General features: G+C 53.0%; 1 protein-coding gene across 1 annotated transcript in view; it reads left to right on the top strand.

The window, feature by feature from the left end:
• The window catches only part of KSR2 (kinase suppressor of ras 2), an 82,082-nt gene that overhangs the window by 35,162 nt on the left and 20,063 nt on the right, over nt 1-26,857 (top strand). Inside the window, exons 6-15 of the mRNA XM_064466429.1 lie at nt 6,121-6,190; nt 6,869-6,952; nt 9,358-9,425; nt 9,600-9,698; nt 10,995-11,113; nt 14,752-14,920; nt 17,595-17,636; nt 17,959-18,025; nt 20,303-20,351; nt 21,070-21,437. Coding sequence (XP_064322499.1) covers nt 6,121-6,190; nt 6,869-6,952; nt 9,358-9,425; nt 9,600-9,698; nt 10,995-11,113; nt 14,752-14,920; nt 17,595-17,636; nt 17,959-18,025; nt 20,303-20,351; nt 21,070-21,437 — 1,135 coding nt within the window. The remainder of the gene's footprint in view (nt 1-6,120; nt 6,191-6,868; nt 6,953-9,357; nt 9,426-9,599; nt 9,699-10,994; nt 11,114-14,751; nt 14,921-17,594; nt 17,637-17,958; nt 18,026-20,302; nt 20,352-21,069; nt 21,438-26,857) is intronic.

The following is a 26,857-nucleotide window of genomic DNA, read 5'->3' as shown; positions in this document are numbered from 1 at the left end:
CCTCTCTTGGTGCACTGGTCACTCCTGGTGAGCAAGTGACTGCCAGAGACGTGTTACTTTGAAATAGGATTTAGTACTCAACACCTACAAGCACCCAGACATCAAGTTGGATCTTCTTTTTATTGTAAAGGCTTATGTCTAGTAGGTCCTGTTTGTGTCTCCTTTATCTGTGTGTCCTGGAGGTGGCTGGCATTGCCCCTGGGCTGTGCCCTCTGCCTGTCCTGTCCCTGCGGCAAGGCCAGCCGGAGCACTGTCACCGTGTGCATCCAGATCAGGTCACCTGCTCAATGGTCTCCAGGACGGGCCAGCAATGTTGTTTCCATCCTGGACTATTTAAAACAAAAAGGGGGTGGAAGGAAGGACAGAAAAAGCTGCGTGTGGCTTTGCTGTGCTAGGACAGGAAAATGAGCACCCAGGCACATGGCTGTGTGGGGAACGTCTCACTGCTGCCACTCCTCCAGCTGGTGTCCAGCCCTGCAGAAGAAAAAGAGCAGCCAACGCAACCCAGCCCAAGACCCTGTGTGTACCAGGAGAGAAAAACCCATCATCTGTCCTTGGTGGCCCATAAACTGAAGCTCTGTGTGAGGCTTCTTAATGCAGGGACATTGCTGAACACCTTCCTGCAGCACATAGTGGAGAGGCTCGCTTTTTGGTCTGAGAGCAAGACAAGAGCCATGGAGCATCCCCTGGTACGTGGAGTTATGAGCAATGACCCCTCAAAGCCCTTGTCTTGTCCCTCAAGAGCTGATCATGGTTGTTTTAATGCCGTCTCTAGATATGCCCACCTCCCCTCTCCTCGGCTCCCAGCTGGGTGTATCAGCCCAGTCCTATACATCAGCTCTGTTGCATCCAGTTGGCTTTGGTGCTGCTCTGGCCATGTCCCTGGTGGGTCACTTCTGGATCCCGGTCCTGGCTCTGCCTCTTGGCTTTGTGACCAAGGACTTTGCAGTTTATGTCACTGACTTTCTGCCCTGGTGAGCAGCCTAGCTGTGCCTACCTGCGGCTTGGGTGGTCAGCCAGTGATGGCCAAACAAGAAGCAAGAGCTGAGATGCCACCAGAGCTCCTTGCACTTCCTCAGCCCCTGAGCATCTGTGAAAGAGCTCTCAGAAGGGCTGGCATTGGGTAGGCATGGCTGGCAGAGATTCAAGATAATGTCCAGTGGGTCAAGCCCTGGGCTGGGAATCCAGGAGCCCTAAACCCAGCCTTTCTCCTGGAAAGAGCCAGGCAGGACCCAAGAGCATGATGCCTGTGCTGTGAGGGTGTCATGGGACAGTTGCGTGAGCAGCCAGTGCCATTCAGACCATGGCCTTTGCAGGCATCCTGTCCCTGATGCTGGGTGTGGTTTCGTAGGGCAGAGACTTCTCTTACAGCCCAAACCACCTTCAGAAGGTGACTTCCCAAGTGGGCATAATTTCTTTGTGACCATCAGTATTTTTTTCCTTCCTGAACCTGCCCTGCTGCCAGTACAAGCCATGGTATGAGCACTCCCCGGCTGTATCTGCAGCCCAGCTGGGAGCTCCCTGCAGCCCACATCTGGCCGCAGCTGGCTGCCTTGCCATCAGACTGCTCCAGCACTCGTGAGGCACCGGAGGGTTTTCTACCCTGGCAGCGCTGTGCGGAGCAGAAGACACCTTTGGGTAAGCCTAATTGACCCTGCAAGGCTGTGAATTGGGGGGAAAAATCACAATGCAAGTATTTAAGCCAGCGAAGCGACTGAACATGACATTTCAGCTGTGTAAGTAGGATTGTCACGCTGCAAAGAGGAATGGCTGGGATTATAAAGTGACTCTGTTTTCTTACTAGATGGATGCTATGAGAATAGCTCTGCCTTCTTCATCTGCTTTGGATGATCCCCTTGGCAAGCACTGAGGTTTTATTTTGACTCGCCGGATCATCCTTCCACCCGCAGCAGGAACACTGTGGGGACATTGCTGGGTTTGGACCTGGCTGTGATTGCAGAATATTTGTTATGTGCCCTAACAGAGGGGGCGGGTCGATCCCCTTTTTACCCTGAATTCTGCATGGATTTTATATTGCAGGGGGAAAGCTGCTGGTTACTGGCTGTTCTGAGCATCGCTGCAGCTCCTTCACTGCTGCAGCTGAGCTCTTTGGGAATCTCTCCCATCCTATTTTGGCCCTAAAACCAGCCAGAGTGAGGACTGAGTTGTCTTGTGGAGGGACTTTGCTCCCCTGGGTGCACCCTTTGCTGTGGAACAGCCCGCCAATGTGCTCGGCTCCCTGGTTGGGACTATGTGGGCAGTAACCTCTGCCAGCATCCCCCAACACCATCATGATATGGTCCCCGGGCTGCGATTTCTGCCTGGGGCTGGAGTGGTAGAGATATGCCTGACGCTGGATGTGCTGTTGTCTTCCAGGTGGTTGTTGAACTGTTTTGGGAGGAGGCTGCACCCCAGTGTCTCCCCGTAATGTCACCAGGGGACTCAACCACCCCAGGGCTGGGGCTGGGAGTGTTTCAGTGGCTGCCCAGGGTAGATGTGGGTCTGTAGGACGTCCACAGACAAGTGCAAAGTCTGCTGGCCATTCCTTGGCTTCACAGTGATTCATCCTGGGATGCTTTCCAAGTTCACTTCCATCAATTTTATCCATCCCATTCATAATGTGACCATCACCTGGTGCTGTTTGTTGTAGTACGAGGAGGAGGGTTTGTTTATCGGGCTGTCACCATGATGGATAATACATTCACAACAATTCCCTGGGCATCCAGAAAGCTGCCAGGAGATGAATAAGGTGGATATCATCCCCCATTGCTGTGGTTTGGCAGGGCTGCCAGCCCCAGGTGATGCTCCTGGTGTATCTGGTGAGGGTGTTGGGACTTGCTGAGGGCATCACTGGCCTCCTGATCTGCCCCCAAGGAGGGTGGAAACCCAAAGTAAATGAAATAGGGGAGCTCTGGCTGCTCTTCTCTATGCAGAAGATGCCCAGGCAACCTGCCTCCTGGCCAGGAAGCTGGGAAGAAACATCCGCACCGGCAGCCAAAAGGCGCCAGGGAGCTGTCAGGATGGCAGTGGGGGTGAGGAGGGTGTCACAGCTGAGGCAGCATCCCGGTCCCCGTCACCTCCGAGGTGCACGGGTGCCACTCAGGGACCAGTGGTGGCTGTCACAGCTGCCTGTCACTGCTGGGGAGCTGGGCAGCAGGGCTCTTCTCCCATGTTGGCTGTCAGAGGCGCGCCGGAGGCGGCTGTCACCCTCTGCCCAGGCAGTTTCCCCCCTTTCCTGTTCTCCTCCCGGCACATCTGATCCCCGTCAAGTGCGGGCTGTTGACTCAAGGATAATCTGTGCCGCACGGAGCAGGAGCCGCGACCTTTGTCGGCAGGATGCTGCAGCGAAGGAAACACAGAGGTTTTGAAGTGTTTGGGCGGAGGGTGACATCCTCCAGCATTGGGTGTCCTGCTGCGGGGTCCATGCCGCTCTGTGAGGACTGATGTGCTGGGTGGCACTGGGGAGCCAGGGATGGGGGAGGCAGGAAAGGGGCGGTGCTCAGCTGGGGAGTCCCTGTTGGGTTGCTCGGTGGGTACCGGCTGCATCCTTCCCAGGAAAATTACACCTGTGCCCATTAAATACCATCTGAGGAAAGGGGGAAAAAAAAACCCTGAAACTGCCCTGACACACTTGTGTGATGGGAATTATGGCTAAAAGAGCTCTGGTTTTCAAGCCATGGATGAGGTAGCTGGTGATAAATGTATAAGTCATGACTGACACGCGGGCAGGGGAGGTCAGGAGACATCAATCGTTGCGGGTCAGCTCGGGGTCGTTAGCGTGGGGCGGCGAGCTGTCAGAAGCAGAGGGATGGAGGGAGGCCAGCAGCCGGCTGTCACGCTTCAAAGCTCGCGAGGGTCAACTTATCCTGGTGCCGTCGGAGCAGCCGCAGCACTTCAGATCTGACACTTCATATCGGACTCCCTATGAGAAAGCGTGACACACACCCCCCCGCCCCCCGCTGCGGTGAGACACACTCCTGTGGCCGTGAGGGGTTTCTTTCTTGCAATTACCTCCAATTGTGGCAATTTTTGGTTTTTGATAAGAATATTCATCCTGTGCCGGGGGGAGGCTGCTGCATCTCCACCTTCCCTTTGGGTATCACCCTGATTTAATGGCAGGGAGAAACAGCTTTTCCTCTGGGTGAACATCTCATATGCACAGGTTAAAGGGAAGAATCACTAATTAACTTCAAACCCGCCCAAACCGTGGGGTGGTTCCCCACAGCAGTGGGGCGCCTTCTCCTGCCCTCCTGCCCCGCTTTGCTTGTTTTTCCTCCTGCAAACAGCGGGTCTATTGTTAAATGCCGCGATCCTTCATGTATCACTCCCTCTAATGAACATAATTAGCCATGAATCACGTAGGTCTCATTTTTGTTAGGAGGTTAAAATCCCCGATTCATTTTAATACCTTTTTGCAGTGAGCGCATTTAGAAAGTAATTAAAAGTCTCAGCCGTCTTTGCCTACGTCACCTCTCCCCCTCCCCAGGATGGCAGGATTTAATTGAGGCCAGTTGAAAGTTAGTGGAAATAAATTGCGGCTGATAAAGCGGAGGTTGTAATTTAATTCTGGGAGAGGAGCTGTTCTTGCCTGTGCGTTTAGTTCACCAAGGACTGGTGTTGAGGCAGAGGGAGAACTGATTTGTGTAATGTGATTTACTGGTGAGAAAATGATGTTTAGGGAGGAATAGTGCTCATGCGTGTAGTGGCCCTCTCTTTAGAGCATCATCCTGGGGGCTTGTGGACATCCCTGGGACGTTGCAGATATTGGAGTAGTGGGATGGATGCTGGTCCAGGAGCCCAGGGTGGGTTGTCTTAAGCACTGGGGAGAACCATGGGTCAAAATATTGCCTGCTGGTGGTATTAAACAGCCAACCTGGGGCTGGGGCAGCAATAACCTTAATTGACTTCGTAGTCCTTCACCATCTTAATTGCCAGCTCTGCCCGAGGGGTGATCGGGACCGAGACAGCAGAGTAAGAGAAGGAGTCAGAGCAGCTGCTGGTGGGAGGTACTGGAGATGGATGCATTTTAGGATGCTCCCAAGACTTTTAACAGCGCCTTGCACAGGAAGCGGCATGTAAATGTAACCTTCAGAAAGAGAGCGCAATTAAAACACCCTGCCGCCTGCTATATTAAAATGGGATATTAAAGCAAACAGTGTTTCTCCCCGGTTGGAGGGATAATATCGAAAGTGTGTTTAGTGAGGGATTTACAGGCGTACTGAGCAAATGGCCGGGCCCGCAGCTGGGGTCTGCCGCTCGGCTCCGTGCTGTGGCTCGGCTTGCGTGGTGCTGAGGCAGGTTGCTTATGCCCAGGAAACCTCTCAAATCCCTTATTGAAGATCTGGCCTTTGAATCCAAGGCACAGATCCCCTTGCTAGGGCTGAGCATCCTGCAGGGCAGGACCTCTCCCATGGCTGGGGCAGATGGCAGGAGGAGGAGGAGGGTCTCTGCCCTTGCTGAGGCTGAAGGGGGATGTGGAGTCCAAGCACAGCACTGGCACGGCCGTGCTGCTGATTACCTGCCCGCTCTAGCTGGCACTAATGAACTTACTTCTTTTTCCTTACCAGCCAAGGTCCCGTTACTCTTTTTCCCTCCCTTTCCCTTAGAAGGAGAGCACCAAGGCTGCTTTTTACTTTGCCTTTCTGTTTGAATACGAGTTAAATTGCCTTTCAAGTGGCTGACACTTGGCTTTTTGTTCAGCTGCAACCGCAAGACATGATGACTTATTAATAAATTATGCTGTTGCTATTTTGGCTTTGTTTTCCCTTTCTTGTTTGGACATCATGATGTAGCTCCGGTAGCTTTGCAATCCCACTCTGTGTGCAGATGGGTGCAGCACCCATGGAGCAGGTGTGTCACCTCCTGCCTCTCTCCCTGGCCCAAGCTGGGTGCTGGGGGCTGTTCTGGGGGGACAAGAGACCCTGGTTCCCTACAGACCCAAGCATAAAGCCAGAGGAGGCCTCTTCCTTTCCAGAGAGGGAGCCCACTAGGACGTCTCTAAGGGGAAATATCAGGCAAACCCTCTTTTTTGTGTGCATCCATTGCTCCCCTCCCCAAAAGCTTGAACCCTTGTTCTCACCTTTATTACCTGATAATTTTCCGTTTGTCCTCTCCCCACAGATACACTGTCAGTGCCTCGCTGGTCCCCGCAGATCCCCCGTCGAGATCTAGGAAACTCGATAAAACACAGGTACGCCAAGCCTGCCACAGCGAATCCCCCCTAATGCCTGGGGCTGAGCATCTCCCTTTCCATCTCTGGTCCGGGGCAGGTGGCTCAGGGCCGTTCCCCCTGTTTCCCACACTGTGCTGTGCTGTCCTAGAAGCCCGTTTAAATTCCATTTCAGTTCAGATTTGGTTTGGATAAAGCTTGAGCTGCTATCAATAAAAGCTGTGTATAATCCATGACCATGCCAACCTTCAGCAATTTTCCCATCTCCGGATTATTGTCTTTCCATACCTACCACAAGAAGGGGAAGCACTAGAAATAGTCTCAGTGAGGCAGCTGCTTCTCTGACAGTCTGGCAACTTGGGTCCCCAGAGCAGGGAGGTGTTTTGGGGACTCTGGCCACGGCCTGGGGTGGGCAAAGCTCGGGAGCCACAGTGAGCTGGTGGCTAATGCCCGTCCTGGCTGGCTTGGACCCCTTTGGAGCAGGCTGTGCCCTTCTGCATAACAAAGGGGGCCTCAGACTTGTGTTTTGGCATCCCTAGGAAGATGGCTTGACACCTGCAGCTGTATTTGAAGGCCGAAAGGAAAGGATAAACTGGAGCTTGGCAGATAAGCGTGGCTCAGGCGATGTTTCTGCAGGAGCGTGGGTGGAGCAGCACAGCTCCATCTCCCCCCAGCCACCCTCTGTGTTTCTCTCCACAGGTTTTCCACCAAGTACTGGATGTCTCAGACCTGCACCGTCTGCGGGAAAGGAATGTTGTTTGGCTTAAAATGCAAAAACTGCAAGTACGTTGTGGCACTGGAGCTGTTTGTGTCACTCATTAATGTTGGGAGGGGGATAATGAGGGTGTTGCTGCTGCAGGGCCTTGGGCACAGGGAGACCAACCAGCCTCTCACCAGCTCATCCTTGCAGGAAGCTTTAATGAGACATGAAATTGGGTGAAGAACACCCCAAAATGGGGCTGAGGTCGGGTCTGCATGCTGGGGGTAGGATTAGCGTCCTTGGGGCGGATGCTGCCCACCAGACCTCAGCTCTGCTTGCACCAGGGTTCTGAGTCAGATCCTGACAGCATCCCAGCTCACTGCCGTCCTTGGCCTGGCTTTAGATGCCCACATTATAGGGTTACATGTGGAATTATCTGCAGGAGATGGGGGGATGGATGTACTGCGCCAGCGGGGTGAGAGCGACTCACATGAGAGCATCACCTCCCTGCAGGGTAGATCTGTGCGTCGGGTGGGTTTTGCCCACAGCCTTGGGCTGTGTCTGTTTTTTGCATCAGCAAAAGTCTTGTGGCCAGGAAACACCTGGCAGTGTTGTGGCACTGAAGAGCAAACCCACTCCAAACCACAATTAATCTGTGATGCAAAGGAGAGGGGCTGTGCTGGCTGTAAAATTGGGCATGACTGGAAAAAGATAGCAGGGCAGAGGCTGGGGCCACTTATATTGCTTTAAATCCAGGGTAGCTCATCTCTTACACAGTATTGTGCAGCTGTCAGCACTTAGTAAGGCTGCTTCTGGGGACACAATTGCCTTTTCTAGGGCTGGGTGCTGGGAATACGCCCATCATCTGCAGGTAACTGTTAGCTGGAGCTATGAAGTGATAAAAATTGCTGTTGCCATTGATTAAATGCTGATGAGTTAGCGAACTGGGATTTAAACCTGGACAAGAAATGCCTGGTTACTCTGCAGTTGGTGGTGGTTTTCTGGAAGTGGTGTTATCAAATATATATATTTTAAAGTGGTGGTCCCTACTGCATTCAATGCTCTAGCAACCGGAGGCTTTGCTGCCTGCAAGCCCTGCCTGCTGTGCTTGCCCTGGGGCTGGTCCCTGTGCCGCAGAAGGGATGCTGGGACCTGCCCCTGCCATGCTGCAGCTCTGACTCTCTGTTGGTCCTGCTGGCTGTAGTTGCTCAGAAAAGAGCAAATAAATTTGCTGGTTGTAAAAAGTTAGGGTGAACGCAAAGTATTTAGGTCCGCTGGCTTTGCTGTAGCCACTCAGCCCCGGTGCTGCTCTCCCCAGAAACAGGAGGGGAACAAGCAGGTAAAACAAACAAACAGACCCCAAGCCCCCTGAAGCCTCAAATACTGAATTAATCTCTGCCTTTCCCTCTAGGAATGGCTTTGTAATAAAAGCTAACACGCACAGCTCCTGAATTTTCATTACCCAGCTCATTGACTTGTAGCTGCTGTCTTTTTTTTCATCCTTTGCCCTTGTTTTTTTAAACCCTTTCCTCCTCTTTGCCTTTCCCCCTGTGACTGTCCCCGCTCTGCCAGGGCCGCTGTGGCAGAGCGTGAGCCAGGGACTCGCTTCCATCCCTAATTAAGAATGAACAGGAACTTTTCAGGGCAGTGGGAGCCTGCTTATGCCTATATGCATGACTCGGGGTGAAGCCCTCCATAGACTCCTGGCTCTGTGAAACTACGCAAAGCTCTGCAGAATATTCAACGCAGCCATAAATGCTCTCATTATTTTTGTTAAATGCCCTGGTAGTAAAGCTAGGAGGGAGGGCACAATGGCAGAGATTCATCAGGAGCCAAAGGGGGCTGGGGCAGCCACTTCCTTCCCCTCTGCTGCTCCTGAATTTAATTAAGCATAAAGCAGCGTTAGCACTGGATGGCAGTAAGGAGAAATGGCTTTCCCCTGAGTGTGGGTCTTTGCTCCTTTTATTTCAGCCAAGGCTGGCAGAAATGACAATTTTGGGCATTCTGGAGCTGGCTGGCGGGCGCCTGATCCCCTGCAGCTGGTGGAGATAGAGGGGAGCTGGGCAGCTCCCCCAGGCAGGGCTGCGCCCCCTCCATTGGGGCAGATGCACCACCATGGCTCTTGTTTGCCAAGGGCGTGCAGCCCCTGCGTCCTCCCAGCCAACAGCCCTGATGCTCTGACGACGTGTATCCCATACCACTCTTATCCCTGTGCCCAGGCAGCGGCTTGGGAATCGCGGGCCTTCCCGAGCGCAAGCTGCAGGATTGCAGGGGTTTGGGAGGGTTTGCCGTGGGACCGCTCAGGCAGCGAGCACCCAAAGGCTGTGCACAACTAGAATATTACATCAAGTCATCTTTCTGGGTGAGGAAAGGGTCCCCAGTCTGCAGCGATGCTCGCTGCTCCGAGCTGCATCCCTTTGGCTGTACCGTGATGCTCCACATTCCCTTCATCCTCGCTTCTCACACCGTTTTCTCTGTTCCCTGCTAGGCTCAAGTGCCACAACAAATGCACCAAAGAGGCCCCTCCGTGTCACCTGCTGATCATCCACCGCGGAGGTAAGGGCCTTTCTTCCCCCTTCTGCCTCCATGGATGTTGCCACCAGGTAAAACTTTCAAAAGCCCCCCGGGCGATTCGGGAGCCCGACCCTCGCTGACGGCCGGCGGGACGGAGGCTCCCGAACCGCTTGGGCGCTCTGTGAAAATTTTACCCACCGTTTTTTCCGCTTGTAGGGAGACGAGTCGTTCGGGGCGAGGCAGATTTGCATTGCAAACCACTTCCACCCACCCTTCCCCTGCCTCCTTTTCTTTTCAGATTCCCCACCGCACGGGGTAAGTGCAACAGGTTTTAGCCTTTTGCTACCGTCGAGAGCTTAGGGCGGACGCGTGCACCCGAAATCTCCCGCGGCGCTGTCGGTGCATGGGGGTCCCTGCCACGGGGACACGGCCGTGCCCCTGCGGATGCTCGTGGTGTTTTCGGAGCTGCCTTATCCCGCTCTCCTATGGGAAAGCCCGTCCTAAAATCCACAGAGGAGGGAGAACTTTGCAGCAAGACGACGGGCATCGCTTCCCACCTCTTTTCTTCCAGATTGTGGCCGAGTGCTCCCTAATGGCCAGAGGACTGCGACCGCCTAAGGGAAACGCTTCCAATTACCATTGCCTTGAATCTTGAGCTCTTAAGGCCGTTACTCTGTGTTAAATACCACCAAAACTATGCTCATTGGTTTAATCACGGGGGAATGCATTGCGCTGGTGGCACCTTGCAAGGCAAGTGGCAATGCTGTGGCTCGGAGGCAGGTAATTTTGCAGCCTCCACTCCAGTCCCTATGCCCTTGCTTGCAGCAAATTTGGGTGGAAGGGGCTGAAGGCCCTCCAACATGCTCCGAGCTGCTGCAAACCCTGACCAGGAGGCAGGGAAAGCAGCATCCCATGCTGCTGGGGGCAGGTGGGCTCCTGGGATGAGCAGAAATTAGGATTTATGGCTGCCGTTTGTGATGTTGCAAGAGCTGGAGTTGCCTGCTATGTGTTTTAGCACAGGAGCAAGGAGTATGTGGCTTTGGGGTGGCCTCAGCATCAGTGAAATAGCCCCCCCCAAAAGCTTTTACATGCCTTGCCCTGCAGCTGGCCAGTTCCCAAGTACCCTGGGCTGCAGGCTGGCTTTCCTTCCCCAGAAATCTCTCCACCAAGAGCAGGGTGCTCTGAGCTGGTTCCTTCCCCCTGCCCTGAAAAGCTGCAACAAGGAAGGGGGATGGTGCCTCCTCCTGATGACGGCTGACCCCCTGGCTTGTGGGGTGGCCATGGTGGCTGCTGAGCCTCCCCACATTGCACCCCCTCAGTGGGGGGAGAAGGGTGCAGTTCACAACCCACTGCGGGGTGCTTTAAGCTGCCCATGTCGGGGGTGGGGTTTGGCTGTAGCCTGGGCACAGGGGGGAGCCTGAAGGCTGGCTGCCATCCTGGAGCAGGAGCCGAGCGGCTGGAGATGCCATGGGGGATTGCTTTGAAGAGCAGTTCAAGAGCAGTTTGCAAGCACAGGGTGTCCTCCAAGTGCTCCTTCGAAGCTTTGATGTCTCTCCACCTGTCTCCCCCTCCTCTCCATCCCCTCTTCCCCTCTCTCCCTTCTTAATCCAGCAAGGTTAGTCCGGACAGAGTCAGTGCCCTGCGATATCAACAACCCCTTGCGGAAACCCCCCAGGTATTCAGACCTGCACGTCAGCCAGACGCTTCCCAAAACCAACAAACTCAACAAGGTGAGCTGTTCTCCCAGCCCTCAACACCCCCTTCATGCCCACCTCCTGCATGCCCACCTCCTGCCAGAGGGGACCAACCTGCATTGCCAAAATACAGTGGCTTTTCCTGGTTCTTTTTGTGTGGCTGCTCTTCTTGCAGATGAGGGTGTCAGATGCCACCTGAGTAGGGTCTCTTGAGCCACCCTGTTTGCCTTAGCTCTTGCAGTGGGGATGCCCCTTGCACAAAGTGGAGCAGCTTTCCCAGGGCACGTTCTTCCCCAGAGCATGAATCCTGTTTGCTGGGTGGGAGCACAGCTTGGAGAGTAATTTCTAGAAGAAGGAATTTAAGAGCAAAAGGTGCTGTGCCCCAACATTGCTTATGGGGCAGGAGGGGACTGGTGGGTTGTCACCAGCATGGGGCATCTCCAAGCCCCTCAGTCGTCTGCCAGGACGAAGCCTTGCAGGTGGCTCCATAGGTCTCCAGGCACATCCACAGCCATCAGACTGATTCATGTCTCTCAGTGCATGTCTAGGAGCTGCTTGGGGGCTTAAATTAAAAAAATAATGCCATGGATCGGTGCTAATTTACCCAGCTAATTGCTGGGTAAAAAGTTGGCTGGATGGCCAAGCCCAGAGAATTGTGGTGAACGGAGCTAAATCCAGCTGGCGGCTGATCACAAGCGGGGTTCCCCAGGGCTCAGTGTTGGGGCCAGCCTTGTTTAATATCTTTATCAATGATCTGGATGAGGGGACTAAATGTGGCCCCAGTAAATCTGCAGATGACACCAAACTGGGTGGGAGTGTTGATCTCCTTGAGGGTAGGAAAGCTCTGCAGAGGGATCTGGATGGGCTGGATCGATGGGCTGAGGTCAGTTTAACAAGGCCAAGTGCGGGGTCCTGCCCTTGGGTCAGACCAGCCCCAGGCAACGCCCCAGGCCTGGGGCAGAGGGGCTGGGAAGTGCCCGGCGGAGAAGGCCCTGGGGGTGCTGGCTGACAGCCGGCTGGGCATGAGCCAGCAGTGCCCAGGTGGCCAAGGAGGCCACCAGCCCCCGGGCTTGTGTCAGCACTGGTGTGGCCAGCAGGAGCCGGGCAGGGATGGGGCCCCTGTGCTGGGCCCTGGGGAGGCCCCACCTCGAATGCTGGGCTCAGGTTTGGGCCCCTCGGGACAAGAAGGGCCTTGAGGGGCTGGAGCGTGTCCAGAGAAGGGCAGCGGGGCTGGGGCAGGGTCTGGAGCACAAGTGTGCTGGGGGGCGGCTGAGGGGGCTGGGGGGGGTTTAGCCTGGAGAAGAGGGGGCTGAGGGGAGCCCTTCTCGCTCTCTGCAGCTGCCTGAGAGGGGCTGGAGTGAGGGGGGGGCTGGTCTCTGCTCCCAAGTCACCAGTGACAGGACGAGAGGGAATGGCCTCAAGCTGTGTCAGGGGAGGTTTAGGTTGGGTTTTGGGAACAATGACTTCCCTGCCAGAGCGGTCAGGCCCTGGCACAGGCTGCCCAGAGAGGTGGGGGAGTCACTGGGGACGTTCAAAAAACGTGCAGACGTGGCACTTGGGGACATGGCTGAGGAGGCCTGGGGGTGTTGGGTTGGGGGTTGGACTTGATGATTTTAGAGGCCTTTTCCAACCTTCATGATTCTATGATTCTAATTTAAGGAGTGGAGCAAGGGTGAGCTTGGTGTTGAGGTAGGATGAGCCGCGCTGCGAGCGGAGCTGCGAACCCCTCACCTCTTGGGTTTCCCAGTGTGGGGTGCATCCGCTGAGGGGATTTCTTTTAAAAATAAAATTGCATCAGCACTTTCAAAATAGCCTGTGTCCCACCAGTGCTGCTCCATTGCGGCCTCTCAGTCTCCAGGTCTAAGCTGAATTTGGGGTGATTTGATGTCTCTGCTACCACCTGAAACCTCTGTAAATAACAAATTTGTTGTAACAAATAAAACAAGCCCGGAATTTGACCTGACAGTGTGCCTGGCTTGCTTGCTTCTGCCCTGCATTAATAGCAATAAAACGGCAATGGGGTTATTTTTGATGACATTTAAAGCCTGTTGCATTCAGTGGAAAATTTCTCGCCAGCAGCCAGAGGTAGTGTAGGGGGAGGTATCTATCTGCAGGCTGGAAGTGCTCGAAGCGAGGGAAATCACAGGTCATCAAAACCCTGGCTTCCCAAAGCCCTGGCAGGACCCCCAGCTCCTCCTGCATCTCAGCATCTGCTGGGTCTCAGCAAAGGCTGTGTACCGGATGATGCTCTCTTGGATGCAGTTTTTAAACCTAAACCTCTTAGGAGATTCTTAGTGCAGTGATCTGCTCTGTTGTTATTGTTATGGGGTGGTACAAATGCCTTTTTGAGGCTGGAGAACGATTACAACTATTCAAAAGAAAGAGAGATGTGTTTTTTCTTTCTAGTGCCCGTCCTTCCAGTGATTTGTTTTGTTTTATTAGAGGCACTGGGGAAGTGACTCACCTCACTGATAAACGCTTTGGGTGTGAAGGACATCAACCCTGTTTCTCCTTCTGCCTCTGCCGTGCAGTCCTTTTCACCCTTCCTAGCCTTTCTCTAACCAGAGCATGATGATGCACAGTGTGTGTGTATGTGGAGATATATATATATATATATGGCTTTGACCTGAGGACTCCCATTCTGGTTAAAGTTTCCTCTAGAAATGTGCTTTAAGCAACAGGGGCTCCTTCTTACTTTGTTTCTAAAAGCACTTCTTTAGAAATACCCTGTTCTCTGCAAATACCATTGAAATCTTATTGTTAGTGGCCTTCAGTGTTGGTTTAAAAAATAGTTTACCTAGACAAGATTGTTGTGTTATGTCAGGATGGTCTCTATAAAATGTATGTGGGTTTTCTGGAAAGCCCAGCTCATTTAAAAATTAATCAATTTGGACAAAATTACCTGCTGGGGCAGGCTCATGCAGATTTTCTAACCTTGGAGGGATCTTGCCATGAGTGCATGTGTCTGGAGGTGGGAGTGATCAGTGCTGCTGAAGGTCAGACCCTGTTAAGTGTCTCCAAGTTGGGGAGCAAGGTCACGAGCAAGGTGGGAAATTCTGGCCTCAGTTTTCCTTGTCCAGGCAGGTTCTCATCCCTGTTTGCTCCCAGATGGCCTTTCCTTACCCATCGCAGTGTGTCCTGGAGAGGTACACTCGAAGCTGTTGTCCTTGCCTTGATTAGGAAGGGTCAATGATGGGCAGGGGATGTCTTGGGATGCGTTGGCTGATCCTTTCGAATCTACCTCAGCTCAACCCCCTGCTCCAAGCAAGGCACAGATTTTGGCTCAAAGGAGGTCAGCAGAAGCTGCCAGATCCTTGCTGTGTCTAAGGACTGAGCCCCAGGGATGCAGCCCTCGACTCCAGGCTTGATGGCCGTGACTTTGCAAAGCCAGCAGGATTTGGGGAGCCCTCAGCTGTGGGTGCATAGCATGGAGGGGGTGGGAGAGGAGCCCCGTTTCTGGCCTTGGTGCAATCTGTGAACACAAATGGCTTTGAAAAAGGTGAGGCTGGGGCTCTGATTGTTTTCTAGGGCTTCTGGAAACAAGGGACTGCGATGACTTGTGTAGGTCTCACATGTCACCCAGGGTCCTCTGCATTGGAGCACCTTGGGGTGGCACTGACTGGCACTGCTCTCACTGGCTCCTCTCTTCTTCTCTCCTTCCCCGTGTTCCACAGGACCACATCCCGGTACCCTACCAGCCGGACTCCAGCAGCAACCCCTCCTCCACAACCTCCTCCACACCCTCCTCGCCGGCCCCACCGCTGCCGCCCAGCGCGACGCCCCCGTCCCCCCTGCACCCCTCCCCGCAGTGCCCACACCAGCAGAAGCAGTTCAACTTACCAGGTATCGTGTTGGGTTCCCCATGGGCTCCCCACCTTCACATCTGCCCGGTGAGAGGGGCTCGTGCCCTGGGGTGTCCTCTGGGTAAGGATCTGCTCCATCTGCTTTCCTGCCTGGACTTACACTGGGATGGGGAAAAGTTGGAAGCAGAAATGAGCAACAAAGACGAGTTTAGGATAATTCAGGTTGGGAGGGAGCTTGGGAGTCTCCAGTGCAATCTCCTGCTAGAAGCAGGGTCAGAGCTCCAGGCTTGATCCAGTTAGGTCTTGAAAAGCCCCAAGGATGGAGCCAGCACAACCTCTGCTTGTACCCTGCTGCACTTGGGGCTACAAAAACCTTTCCAGGCATGACTTGTCTGTGGCGTGTGCCTGCTGCGTTGCCTGAACAACAAACGTGAAACAAGGTCTTACCCCTCTACAAGGGTAACTTGGGTTGGCTTCACTGTGTCTTTGGGCTGATGGGTCGCCAACTGCCTTGCTGGCAGCGTGCGTGGGGTGATAGTGGAGAGTAGCTGATGCTGGGGGTGTCTGACGTAGCTTGTCCCACTGAGTCTTATCTGGGTACCTGGGACCCATCTGCTCCTGGCTGGCCCAGGGATGCTGACTCCTGTTTGGCCCGTGGCCTTGAGCCTCTTTGACAGGGCAGCATCCGGGAGGCTGGGGTCCCTCCTGCATCCCAAAACCCCCAGGGTTAATGAGCTGGACCAGGTAGGAAGGAGGGTCGTGACTGCTTCTCTGGAGGAACCATATAGCACCTTTGTTCTCTGCTGATCCTGCTGCACAGTGGTGATTCCTCCCTTCCACCTTGACAAGCCTTCAGCTAGAGAGGAGGAGGAGGAGGGCGGTGAGGGAGGATTTGACTGGCAGGATCCATCACCACAATAACAAACATTTCCAAAAACTGGAAAAAAATAAAAACTGAACAACACAGGTCCTCGTGTGCCTGGAGAGGCTACAGCTGTGCACAAGTCTTGCTCGCTGGAGTGGCACGAGGAAGACAGCAGAGGAGCTAGTAGGAAGCATTGGGCTTTGCAAGGATTGATGTGACCCATCTGGTGAGGAGGGGCTTGGCTCCCGTTCCCCAGGTTGGGATTTCACCAGCTGCAGCCCTCAAGCCTCCAAGTGCTGGGAGGATAGTCCACGGTGTGGCTGCAAACCTGAGTACGTGGCGTGGGTTTCCATGCCAATACAACTGAGTTTGTGGAGGTCTAGCCAGAGCCAAAGGATCCTGATGTCTCAGCAGTGTGATAGCTGGGCTTGCAGTGATTAATGTCCCCAGACTGCTTCCTGGGCAAGCATGGACCCTGCCTGGGTCTGGGGGTACAGGACAGAGGGTCCAGCATTTGGTGACCCTGTCATGCATCACTTCTGGAGCAGAGACCTCTCTGCAGGTCTTTTTAGATGTGATTTCATGTAGTTTAAAGCAGAAACCACGGAAGTAACCCCCACAGTGGGCAGCAGCATCTTCTTATGGGGACCTGGACGTGCTGTTGCTGCTGCCACAGCTGAGCCAGTGCAGGGAGACCCTGGCACACCTGCTGGCCAGCAGGGTTTGAATGGGGCATGCTCAGACCCTGCCAGTTCTGAGGGGGTTGCTCCCTGCTTTAAGGCCCGTGATGAGCAGAGCCCTGTGGCGAGTGGGAGCCAGTCAAGTGGGTAGACAAAGCAGGACTTACTGTGCTTTCATTTTCCTGTGCGGGAAGTTCTCCATGGTTCATCTCTTCAAGATGGTCATCTTGGGGATTAGGATTTGAGCTTGGAAGTTGCAACAAGGTGACCTTTTTCTGCCAGAATTACCTTCGAGCCTCCTTTGATCTTGGCTTAGGGGTGCTCAGGTCCCGCTGCAGAGCTGAGGTCGGTCTTCGGAGTCTAAAAGCTGGAGAGGATAAGCTGAGGGGCAGTCTTTGTGGTCTTGAAGCCCAAGGAGAAGGTGCCTTCTGAGCTGGTGCCAACCTCTGGTGGCCTCAGCAGCTCTGTCTTCCTTCATACCCATGACCTGCCTGCCTGCGTGAGTCAAATCAGGCCTTGGGTTTTGCCTGCTAGTGACAGGGAGCTGATGGAGGGTATCACCACTCAGAGCCCTTCTGCAGTGCTGGCTTTGGGCAGCAGCTCCTGCTGCTCCTGACAGCTGCCAGGTCCTTTCGGTGCACTGGGAGGGAGGCAGCCAGCCCAGGAAGGACGCGCGTCTGAAGCATGGCAAAGATGCACAGTTAGATGGGCTGGACTGAGCAAAGATGGGCAGCAGCTGCAAACGCATCACTCAGTGTCTCTGCGATGCCGAGTGGTTCCCAAAGGCCGGTCAGAGGCCCAGCACTCAAACCCTGCAGGTTTTTGCTGGCAATCAGACATCCAAATCCCAGCAGCGACTTTGCAGATGACATCAGCACTCTCCAAATGTTAATTACTGGTATAGAGCAGTAGCTGATGGTGGCAAAAATTAAGTTATAATCCAGCCAGTTTGTTAGAGGGTTGAGGTCCTAAATTTTTGGCCTGGGCACCCTGCGTGCCGTCATGGGTGGCATCCTCTGGAGAGATGGAGGTGGGAGAGGTTGGGTCATATAGAGGGGGACCTGGATCTGGGGGTGGCGTTTCATGGTGCAGGACTGGGCACAGGTTAGAGTCTCTCCAGTGTCTGGCTCTGCAGGTTGGTGTTTAACCCCACTTTTATCTTCTTCCAGCTTCCCATTACTACAAGTACAAGCAGCAGTTCATTTTCCCAGGTAAGTCTCTTTGAAAGTCTCTCCTGAAATGCAGGGTCCTGAGATATTCCTCGGGGGGTGGGTGCATGTCTGGCTTTCTTAACCCCTGAATTTGTGAGGGGGGTTGTGCTGGAGTGGGATTTCTCCCCCAAACCAGTATATTGTCGCAGGACCATGCACTTCTAAGATGGTGCAGGGCTGGGTGGCCCTAAGTTATACCCAGCTATAGCTAAGGGGACAAAGGGAGGTTTTCAGTGGGGTTTAGTTCCCCTGGGTGTCCCCAGCACTGGAAGGGGCTCCTGGTGCCTCCCAGCCCGCTCTCACTCCACTCTCTTCTCCCCAGATGTAGTCCCCGAGACGCCAACCCGAGCCCCGCAGGTGGTCCTCCACCCCGTCAACTCCAACCCCATGTGAGTGCCTTCCCTTCCTCCCAGCTGCCTTCACCTTCCCCTCCCCAGGCAGCACATCCTTTGCACCTTGCCTCCTCCAGGCACCCATGGGTGCCTCCCTGGCTTTGCAGGACCAGTTTGGGATGCAGGGATGCCTTTTGGGCAGTTTGGGGTGGATGGTCGTGGTGATCCCCCAGTGTTCCTGCTGCCCTAACCCAGCTCACGGCTCTGGCTCATGTCTCGGGGAGGAGAAAGATCGAAAGGAGAGGGTAGGGAATTGATTTACAACCCCCAGAAAAAAAATCTAACTTTCAGTCTGAGGCAAAACCCACAAGATGCCAAAGCCCAAGCGATTAATCTTTTACTAAATTATAAGCAGAAAATCAGGGTCTTTGAGATAGTTTTAATAAAGGCAGTTCTTGCAGCCCCAGCTGTAATATTTTTAAGTCCAATAAACTTTGCACTGAAATTAGTTTTGAAATGCAGTATCTAATTGGTGTTAGGACTAGCTCTCCCTGGCAGGTTGCCTTCATCAAATCTGGCATTCATAGAAGCATTAAGGGTGGAAAAGTCCTCTAAGATCATCAGATTCAGCAAGGTCCTTGCGCCTGTGCTGCCCCTGCAGCGTCCTGCAGCCACGGTACAGTTCAGGGTTGCTTGCTCGTCCTTATTATAAATGAAGGATTTACCAAGCCAGGAGTTTAACAGATAGGGTCTCACTCTAGGCTGTGATACGGTTTGTGTCTGGTTCGCCCACGCTCTCCCAACAGCATTGGCAACTGCTGGGGGGTCCGGTGGATCTCGCCTCTGGAGGAGGTGATGGGAGAGACAGGGACCGAGCTGCTGTCCCCACCGGTGGCTGGTAGCTGGAAAATTAATGGCAAAGTGGTGAAGTCAAAGCCTTTTATTTTTTTCCCTTCCCTGCCTAAAGCAAGGTGTCTGGTGTAGGGCTGGCACCTAAAGCAAGGTATCGGGCATAGGTCTGGCAGGCTTTTGTGGGAAAATAGCTTTCCATATGCAAAATGTGCCATTCTCCTCTTGCTCCCCCCATTGAAAAATAACCAACGGGAGCTGCTGAGGTTACCCCAGGCTTTGCTAGGTTAAAAAGCAGACTCTGCTCCCTACAGTCAGATACTTGGGAGACAGGTTTTCGTGCCTGGATTAAAAATCAGGCAGAGGAGACTACTCCTCCTGCGAACTGCCCACGCATCGTGATGGACGGCAGAAGCTGTCTGCATCCACCTGGGTTTTCTATGCTGCTTAAAATATCAGGGTTGGCTCCTTTTCTGTATATGCACCTGTGCCTGCCCTGGGATTTATAGCTCTTTAGTGGCAATTGAATGGGATAAGAAGCACAGGACCACTGCGCCCAAGCGGCTTGGGGCGTGTTATGCCTCCCCTGTGATTCTTGCTGCCTTTGGGAGGGGATGCTGTTATTTATGTTATTAATGACGATGATAATACTTTATAATATATCCATATTGTGCTTGAAACCACCTGAGCTGCTCCAGCTGATGTTCCCCATGGAATTTCCCTAATTCCCTGTTAACTGTTGGGTGCAGCAAGACCCTGGTTGTGGACCTGGTGGTGGGAGATGCTGTGTAAGTGGAGAAGAAAAAGAGGAGCTCCTGACCCAGGGAGCTGGGAAAGTAGATAAATTTGGGTGCTTTTACTGCAGGGAGGGTCTCTGAAACCTCCACTTCTCAAAACTAATTGAAAAACCCATTTTCTTCTCTTCTGGCTGCTAATCACCCACGATTGTTGCTTTGGCTGGTGTTTGTTGGGAAGGTAATTCTGATCTTAGAAACCACCTAAAAACGCCATGAACTCTTGCCCCACTGCTGCCTCGATACAGTCAAAAGCTGTGAGGGTTTAAATCTGTCCCTTACCCCATGTTAGCCCAGGGTGACGCCTCCCAGGGCATGTGGTGATGGTGCATCCTCAGCACCATGTGCTTTGGGCAACGGAATGGAGACCTGGTTGTGTGCTCCCGCATCACCAAATCCATCCTGAAACCTCACATATCCAATATTAATTAATGCGATAATTAATATTGCTCATCCCTGCTATCCTCCCCCCACCCGTGTAAGCACCCAGGGCCGTTCTGGGGGATGGAGGCAGCCAGGGTGTGGGTGGGAAGGTGTTGCTCTCCCAAATGAGCAGCAAGCCTGGTACTTCTCTTTCCCTGATCCCTTTAGTCCTGGTGCAGAACCATGCAGCGGGAAGCAGGACTCGATGCCTGCGCGTGCTCCCCACCTGTGTTTTTACCTGGTGGTAATTCAGCAATTCTTTTAACAGCCTGGAAGGAAACCCATTGCTTCAAATTGAAGTGGAGCCCACCTCGGAGGTGAGATGGCTGGGCTCGCTCCTCTGCTTAACGGGCCTTTATTTTATATACAACTTGGGGCACATTTCACAGGAACCAGATAAGTTTAGCATCTGTGCAGTGAAATTGCTGATAATTGAATTAATGGCCAGGCCTGTTCTTGCCCAGCCATCCGTGTCCCCACCCCGTGAAGAGGGACCCCAAAGGGCTTCGTGTCTGCCCTCAAGTTTATAATTCAATGAGCTTTTCTGAGATGCATTAAAAATGTGGTGGAGGGAAAGGGGTGAAGCATGAGGACAAAGATGCAGCTTTTAATGGGCATTGTAAATGCTGTAGAAAGCATATACAGAGCATCAAAAAAAGCTAGACCTGTCCCAGGGGGCTGGGGGCTGCAGACCCAGGGGTGCTGGGTTGGGAGCAGTCGGTATTAGCAGAACACAGCTTGACAGGGGTAGGATGAAACGCTGCTTTCAGGCAAATTAATTAAATGCCTCAGTGTGCCGCTCTCTTACATTTAACCCTGGGGTAAATAAAAGCCTCCCTGCAAAATCTGGGTTTCTGCTGGCTTTGTATAAAATGCAGCTGCCCAGTTGCCTTTTGAAGGTACCTGCCTGGTTTCTCTGGGTCTGAGGGAGCAGTAGGTGCGTTAGTGGGTTTTGTCCACATTATCTCCCTTGGTCACGGGTTTGGTTTTTTTTTCTCCCTGTTTAATTGTGCTCACCTTTTTCCTGTCCACCAGAACGAGGAAGGTACTGAGGAGGCGCAGGAGTCTGAGGATGACTTTGAAGAGATGAACCTCTCACTCCTCTCTGCACGCAACTTCCCCCGTAAGGCCAGCCAGACCAGCATCTTTCTCCAGGAGTGGGACATCCCCTTTGAGCAGCTCGAGATTGGCGAGCTCATTGGCAAGGGCCGCTTTGGGCAGGTCTTTCACGGGCGCTGGCACGGGGAGGTGGCCATCCGCCTCATCGACATCGAGCGGGACAATGAGGACCAGCTGAAGGCCTTCAAGAGGGAGGTGATGGCGTACCGGCAGACCCGGCACGAGAATGTGGTGCTCTTCATGGGAGCTTGCATGAGCCCTCCCCACCTTGCCATCATCACCAGGTAAGCTTCAACGCCTCGTGCTCAGCCGGAATAATTTTTGCTTTCCAAAACACCTTCCTGCCATCAAATGCTACCAGGAGTCAAGGGTGGCTGTGCCTCCCTGCCCTAGCAAAGGGATGTTCTCCATCTGCTGTGATTTATACTGTAAGGCAGATGATAGTAAACTGATTTAAGTGAGTCCAGGCATATTCCTCTCCTGTAGAAGTGGAGCTTGAGGCAGGAATGGTTTGTTTTAACCAGCAGGGGTGTAACCTGGTGGGATTGGCAGCTTCTGTTCTGGGTTGGGTTTTTTTTGTGTGGTGCCCTTGTCGGCCCCTGGTGATGGGGTCTGGACCCTGCTCGAGTGCTGCCACAGCACGGGAAGTCCTCTAATTGTGCAGAGCGGCTGGCCACATGCAGACACCAGGTTTGATGAATAACTTGGTGCTGAGAAAACAGCTCGGGTATCCGAAAGCTCAGCTGGATGTGAGTGTTAGGGCCAATGGTCCATGAAATGGCCGGAACGGCAGCAGAGGTGGGAAAACTGGGCCCTTGCAAGGAGAGCTGGTGCTCCATGAGACCAGAGCCTGACCATGGGGGTCTCCTCACTCCTGAGGATGTGGGAAACGTTGCAAGATAAGTCAAGACATTCCCTCCCTTTCCCAAAGCTGTTGTCTCTATTACACCCAAAACTGGGTATGGGACTAATAAGAGTGAGTTTGGGATGGGCTTGAAGAGCTGATGGCTAGGTGGCTGGTGATGCTCAGGAGAAGTTTCCCCAAGTTGAGGTTGAATTTCCAGCCTCTTCCTGTGAGCATTTCAAAAAGCCTGCACTGAAATGGCAACACTTCTGACAACCATTACCAATGAAATACTGCATCATCCTTTCCTAATGTCCCCTTGAAAGCGGCACCTCCTGGTCCCCTGGTCCCAGCTGGGGTGGCTCTGTGGGTGCTGGGGTAGGGCTTTGCTCTGCTCCCCTCCTTCCTCAACAGGAATGGATTTCAATCCAGGTTTGTGGCTCCTCATGCCATCGCTTGCTCTGGTGGGTACATGCACTGAATTTGGCTCAGGAGTTGCATCCTCTGGAGACAGGGTGACCCCAAATGGGGGCTAGCTCTCCCCAGCTGGGGACTGGAAAAAATACGCTTTTTATTTTGGACCAAAAAATAGTCATCTGGGAAAATTCAGCAGCATTTCAGATCTCCATCTATTAGCTAGCTTTAGGCCAAAAGCTTTTTGAAAAGTGTGTAAACACATGTATTGATCGATGCATCAGAGACCCCGTCCCTGTGTTACACCAGGCAGCATTGCCACTTCTACCCAGAGGAGAATGCAGCTTCTCCATCCTGCTCTGCTCTGCGATCCGTTTGCAGCCTCTATTCACTCAGCTTTTCAATCCTATTCAGTATCAAAACCCGGGCAATATATTCTTTTTTTTAGCTGCAAAGTGTTTTTTCTATTCTAATGCCTCTTTATATAAAACCATAAAGGTGCCATTTTTGACAGCTTGACAAAATAAATATGTGCGCTGCAGTAGCTTGATGCATTAATATGAGGTCTGCGAAGCGTGCTGCTCACTTTGCTTTTCTCCCTAGCTGCACTTGGTCCCTTTTTTTAAGGTCAAAGCACAGCTTTATTGGATTGCCCTAAATATAACCTGTGCTCGCAACGTCTCCAAGCATTGCCTGCTCTTTGCCTACAACCGGCAACCTGCTTTTATCTGTATTCTTCGAAGGCTGAATCAACATCACAATAGTTTTTTCAGTTGCAGCTGGAACCCTGTTTGGTTTTCTCCTGTTGGGACTTCTGGGGTGTGATTGGCTCGTGGCCGGTGTTGGTGGTGGGCTGGCCATGAGGATGCAGGAAAACCAAGGGGGATGCTGAAGAGGACTCAGCGCTCAGTCTCAGGGAATTTTTGGGAAGCCCAGAACTGCATGAGTGCATATCCCTTAGCCCTGAGGTCGTTTCCAGACACAATTTATTCCCCTTGGAGGCTTTCCGTGGGTCTATGTTCTGTTGGTGCTTCCCCAGGAGGCACCTTTGGGGCTCTCGGGGCAAAGCATCCCTTGCATTTCCCGGGGCGACAGCGCAGGGATGCTCCCTTGCCCTTGTGCCTGCAGTCCTTGTCTGCTTTATCCTTGGCTCAACTTTCTTGTGGGGTTCTTGGGATGTCTCTGATCATCTCCTGTGGAGGAAAAGCCTTCTAGCCATGTGGAGATCTCCACCCCATGCATGTTTCCTTATCTGGCCCTGCTTCTTGGTCTTTCCTAAGGGATATGACAGCCATGGGGACTCTTCTGCTGTGGCACAGTTGGGAGCTGCTGCTTGGGCATTGTAGGGAGTGAGTCTGGGAAGAGGACAGTGTGGCCTTAGCTGGACTGGGAATGGTTAAATATACTGGGAATGGTCCAGGATGTGGCACTGGGGGAGGAGGGAGGCTGGTAGCCTCATGCAGGGGAGAGCATCACTCCTCAAACAGGATTCTTCCGAAGGGACTCAAGTTCTCCCCATGGGTTTGTGGGAATAACTTTAAATCAGGCTTTGCTTGGAGCGGGGGAAATCAGTCCCAGCTGTCTGATGGGGCTAATTACAGATACAAATACAGGATGTCTAAATTTCCTTGCCCGCTCCTCCCCACATGCATCCCTGGAGCCAAACTGGCTGGTGCAGAGGAGGCCCCTTTTCTCCTGGGTGCCCAGAGGTGATGGCTTGATGATGTTTTTTCCACCAAGAAAAGATAAATTTCTTGTAGCTGTTAAAGAAATCTCCATTTTCCTGCTGGCATGCTGGAAGCAGCTCCCCATCCCAGGAAGGGGCTTTACCATGCAACGCTGCCTGGTGCTGCCGGAGACGAGTTATTTATAGATGGGTTTATTTTTACTTTTTCACATCCCTACATTTTCCTTCCTGCTTGCTTGTGATATTCAAGGATTGTCTCATTAGCAGAAAGAAATCTCTCCCTCCAAACACTACGGCTCATGGGCAAAAGCTGGGAGGTGAAACTGAGGCAGTGGCTTGCTGATGGCGTGGTGCTTTGGGTTAATGCTCTGATTTTCTCTGCATTAACCATTGGTCTGGCCAGATGATTGGGACCAGTACTGATTAATCTTCATCACTGACATAGGCAGTGGGATCCAGTGCGCCCTCAGCACATTTGCAGATGACACCAGGCTGAGTGGTGCAGTTCACATGCCTGAGGGATGGGATGTCATCCAGAGGGAGCTGGACAGGCTGGAGAGGTGGGCCTGTGAGAACCTCACGAGGTTCAACAAGGCCAAGGGCAGGGTCCTGCACCTGGGTTGGGGCAACCTGTGATATCACTACAGGCTGGGGGATGGAGGGATGGGGAGCAGCCCTGCAGAGGAGGACCTGGGGGTACTGGTGGGTGAAAAGCTGGACATGAGCCAACAATGCGGTCACAGCCCAGAAGCGAACCGTGCCCTGGGCTGCGTCCCCAGCAGCGCGGGCAGGTGGGCGAGGGAGGGGGTCCTGCCCCTCTGCTCCGCTCTGTGAGACCCCCTGCAGCGCCGCCTCCAGCTCTGGGGCCCTCGGCACAGGAGGGACATGGAGCTGTTGGAGCGGGGCCAGAGGAGCCCACAGAATGCTCCGAGGGCTGGAGCCCCTCTGCTGCGAGGCCAGGCTGGGAGAGCTGGGGTTGTTCAGCCCGGAGAAGAGAAGGCTGCGGGGAGACCTTATTGGGGCCTTTCAGTACTTAAAGGGGACTCATAAGAAAGATGGGAACAGACTTTTTAGTAGGGCCTGTTGTGACAGGACAAGGGGTCCTGGTTTTAAACTGAAAGAGGGTAGATTCAGACTAGGTACAAAGAAGAAATTTTTTATTATGGTGAGGGTGGTGAAACACTGGCACAGGTTGCCCAGGGAGGTGGTAGATTCCTCATCCCTGGAAACATTCAAGGTCAGGTTGGACGGGGCTCTGAGCAACCTGATCTAGTTGGAGATGTCCCTGCTCACTGCAGGGGGGTTGGACTAGATGACCTTTAACAGTCCCTTCCAACCCAGACCATTCTATAAGTCTCTGGTTCTTGAGTTGTCTCTCAATGTGACTGTCTGGGCCAGAAAGGAAAGGAAGAAATTCAGCATCTTTTGGCAATAGGAGGTGGTGACTCCAAAGAGCACTTCCATCAGAGCTGCTAATAGATTTTCTCTTGGGTAATGAGCGGTGGGGACAGTTAACATTCATCTTAATTAGTCTTGAGCAAAAGCAAATGTGAGCCTTGGTGCTTTGAGCGCTGCATAATGGATAGCATGAAACAGCATCAAAGTCCTCACCCCGGTGGAAATGAAAGGACTGAAAAAATGTCACTTATGCTGCATACAGGCAAATGACAAGTTGGTTTTGCTGGTGTTGAATGAGACAAAAACAGGCCTGGGTAAGCTCACGTCAGCTCCTCGGGGCTCTTGGTCCTGGCCCCCATTGGTGGCAGCATGGGGAGGGGACGTAAAGCCTCAGCCACCCAGGAGGTCCTTCAAAGGACAAAGTCTAACAGTTTTCAAATGCTATTAAAATGGCTCAAGCCACCCACGAAGGTAATGGATTGCAGAAACTACCAGGTTTTAGCATTCTGGGTGTTCCTTCTGGGGAAGAGAAAAAAAGGGGGGTTTCAATGCTTATTGATCTTTCCCAAGGCTCCTGGGTCTCAAAGAGTCTGTAATGAAAAGGGGGGGGGGGATCGGCACATTGGGTGCAGCTTTCTGGGGGCACACCGATGGCTCTTGTTGGGTGGGAATGTTGTTTGCAAGAAGGGAGTGAGGTTAGCAGTCTGAAAGGCAGGAGAGAGGAGGTTTGAGCTGGAGTTTGCCCATGCTTTGAGCTCCCGCTGACTTGCGTGGGGGATTTGATGCAGCTTTTCTAAGAAGATTACTTGGTGTTTAGTTAAAACCTCAAATGTGGTGCTAGAAGCCTGTTCAAAGACCCTGGGATTTGCACTCTGAGGTGTGTCTGGCTGGGTTTTGGCCTCTTTCTCATCATGGTGTGATGCCAGAATGACTCCAGATTTACAGGGTGCAACTGGGAGCCAACTCGATGGCTGCTGGCAGTCCCAGCTGGGGCTGCGTGGCCATGATTTATGTCCCTGCTGTGATGCACTGGGAAGACTAAGGAGAACACTGAAGAACATTAGGAATTAAGCTTGACCATGGCAGGACTATATAAAGAGAATTAATTTGTCGAAGGTGCCTTTCAGCAGAGGAACTTGGAGTATTTCTGCCAGAGAGGGAGCAGCTCCCAAACCCTTCCCTGGATCTGGTGGTTAGTGGGGAGAGCTGAGTGCTGGGGATGAAAACCAACCCAGGCCTTCTCCTTGTCTGAGATACCAAAGGTGAAAAGAGAGTTTGCTCTTTTTCCTCTGTGGCAAAGCACACTGGATTTAATAACAGGGAATGCAGCACCTGCTACAAATTGATAGGGAAGGTGTGAG

This window comes from Phalacrocorax carbo, chromosome 15 (genome assembly GCF_963921805.1).
Source record: "Phalacrocorax carbo chromosome 15, bPhaCar2.1, whole genome shotgun sequence".
In the NCBI taxonomy this organism is placed as follows: Eukaryota; Metazoa; Chordata; class Aves; order Suliformes; family Phalacrocoracidae; genus Phalacrocorax; species Phalacrocorax carbo.
Note: the sequence above shows the minus strand (reverse complement) of the source record. Positions and strands in the feature narration are given on the sequence as shown.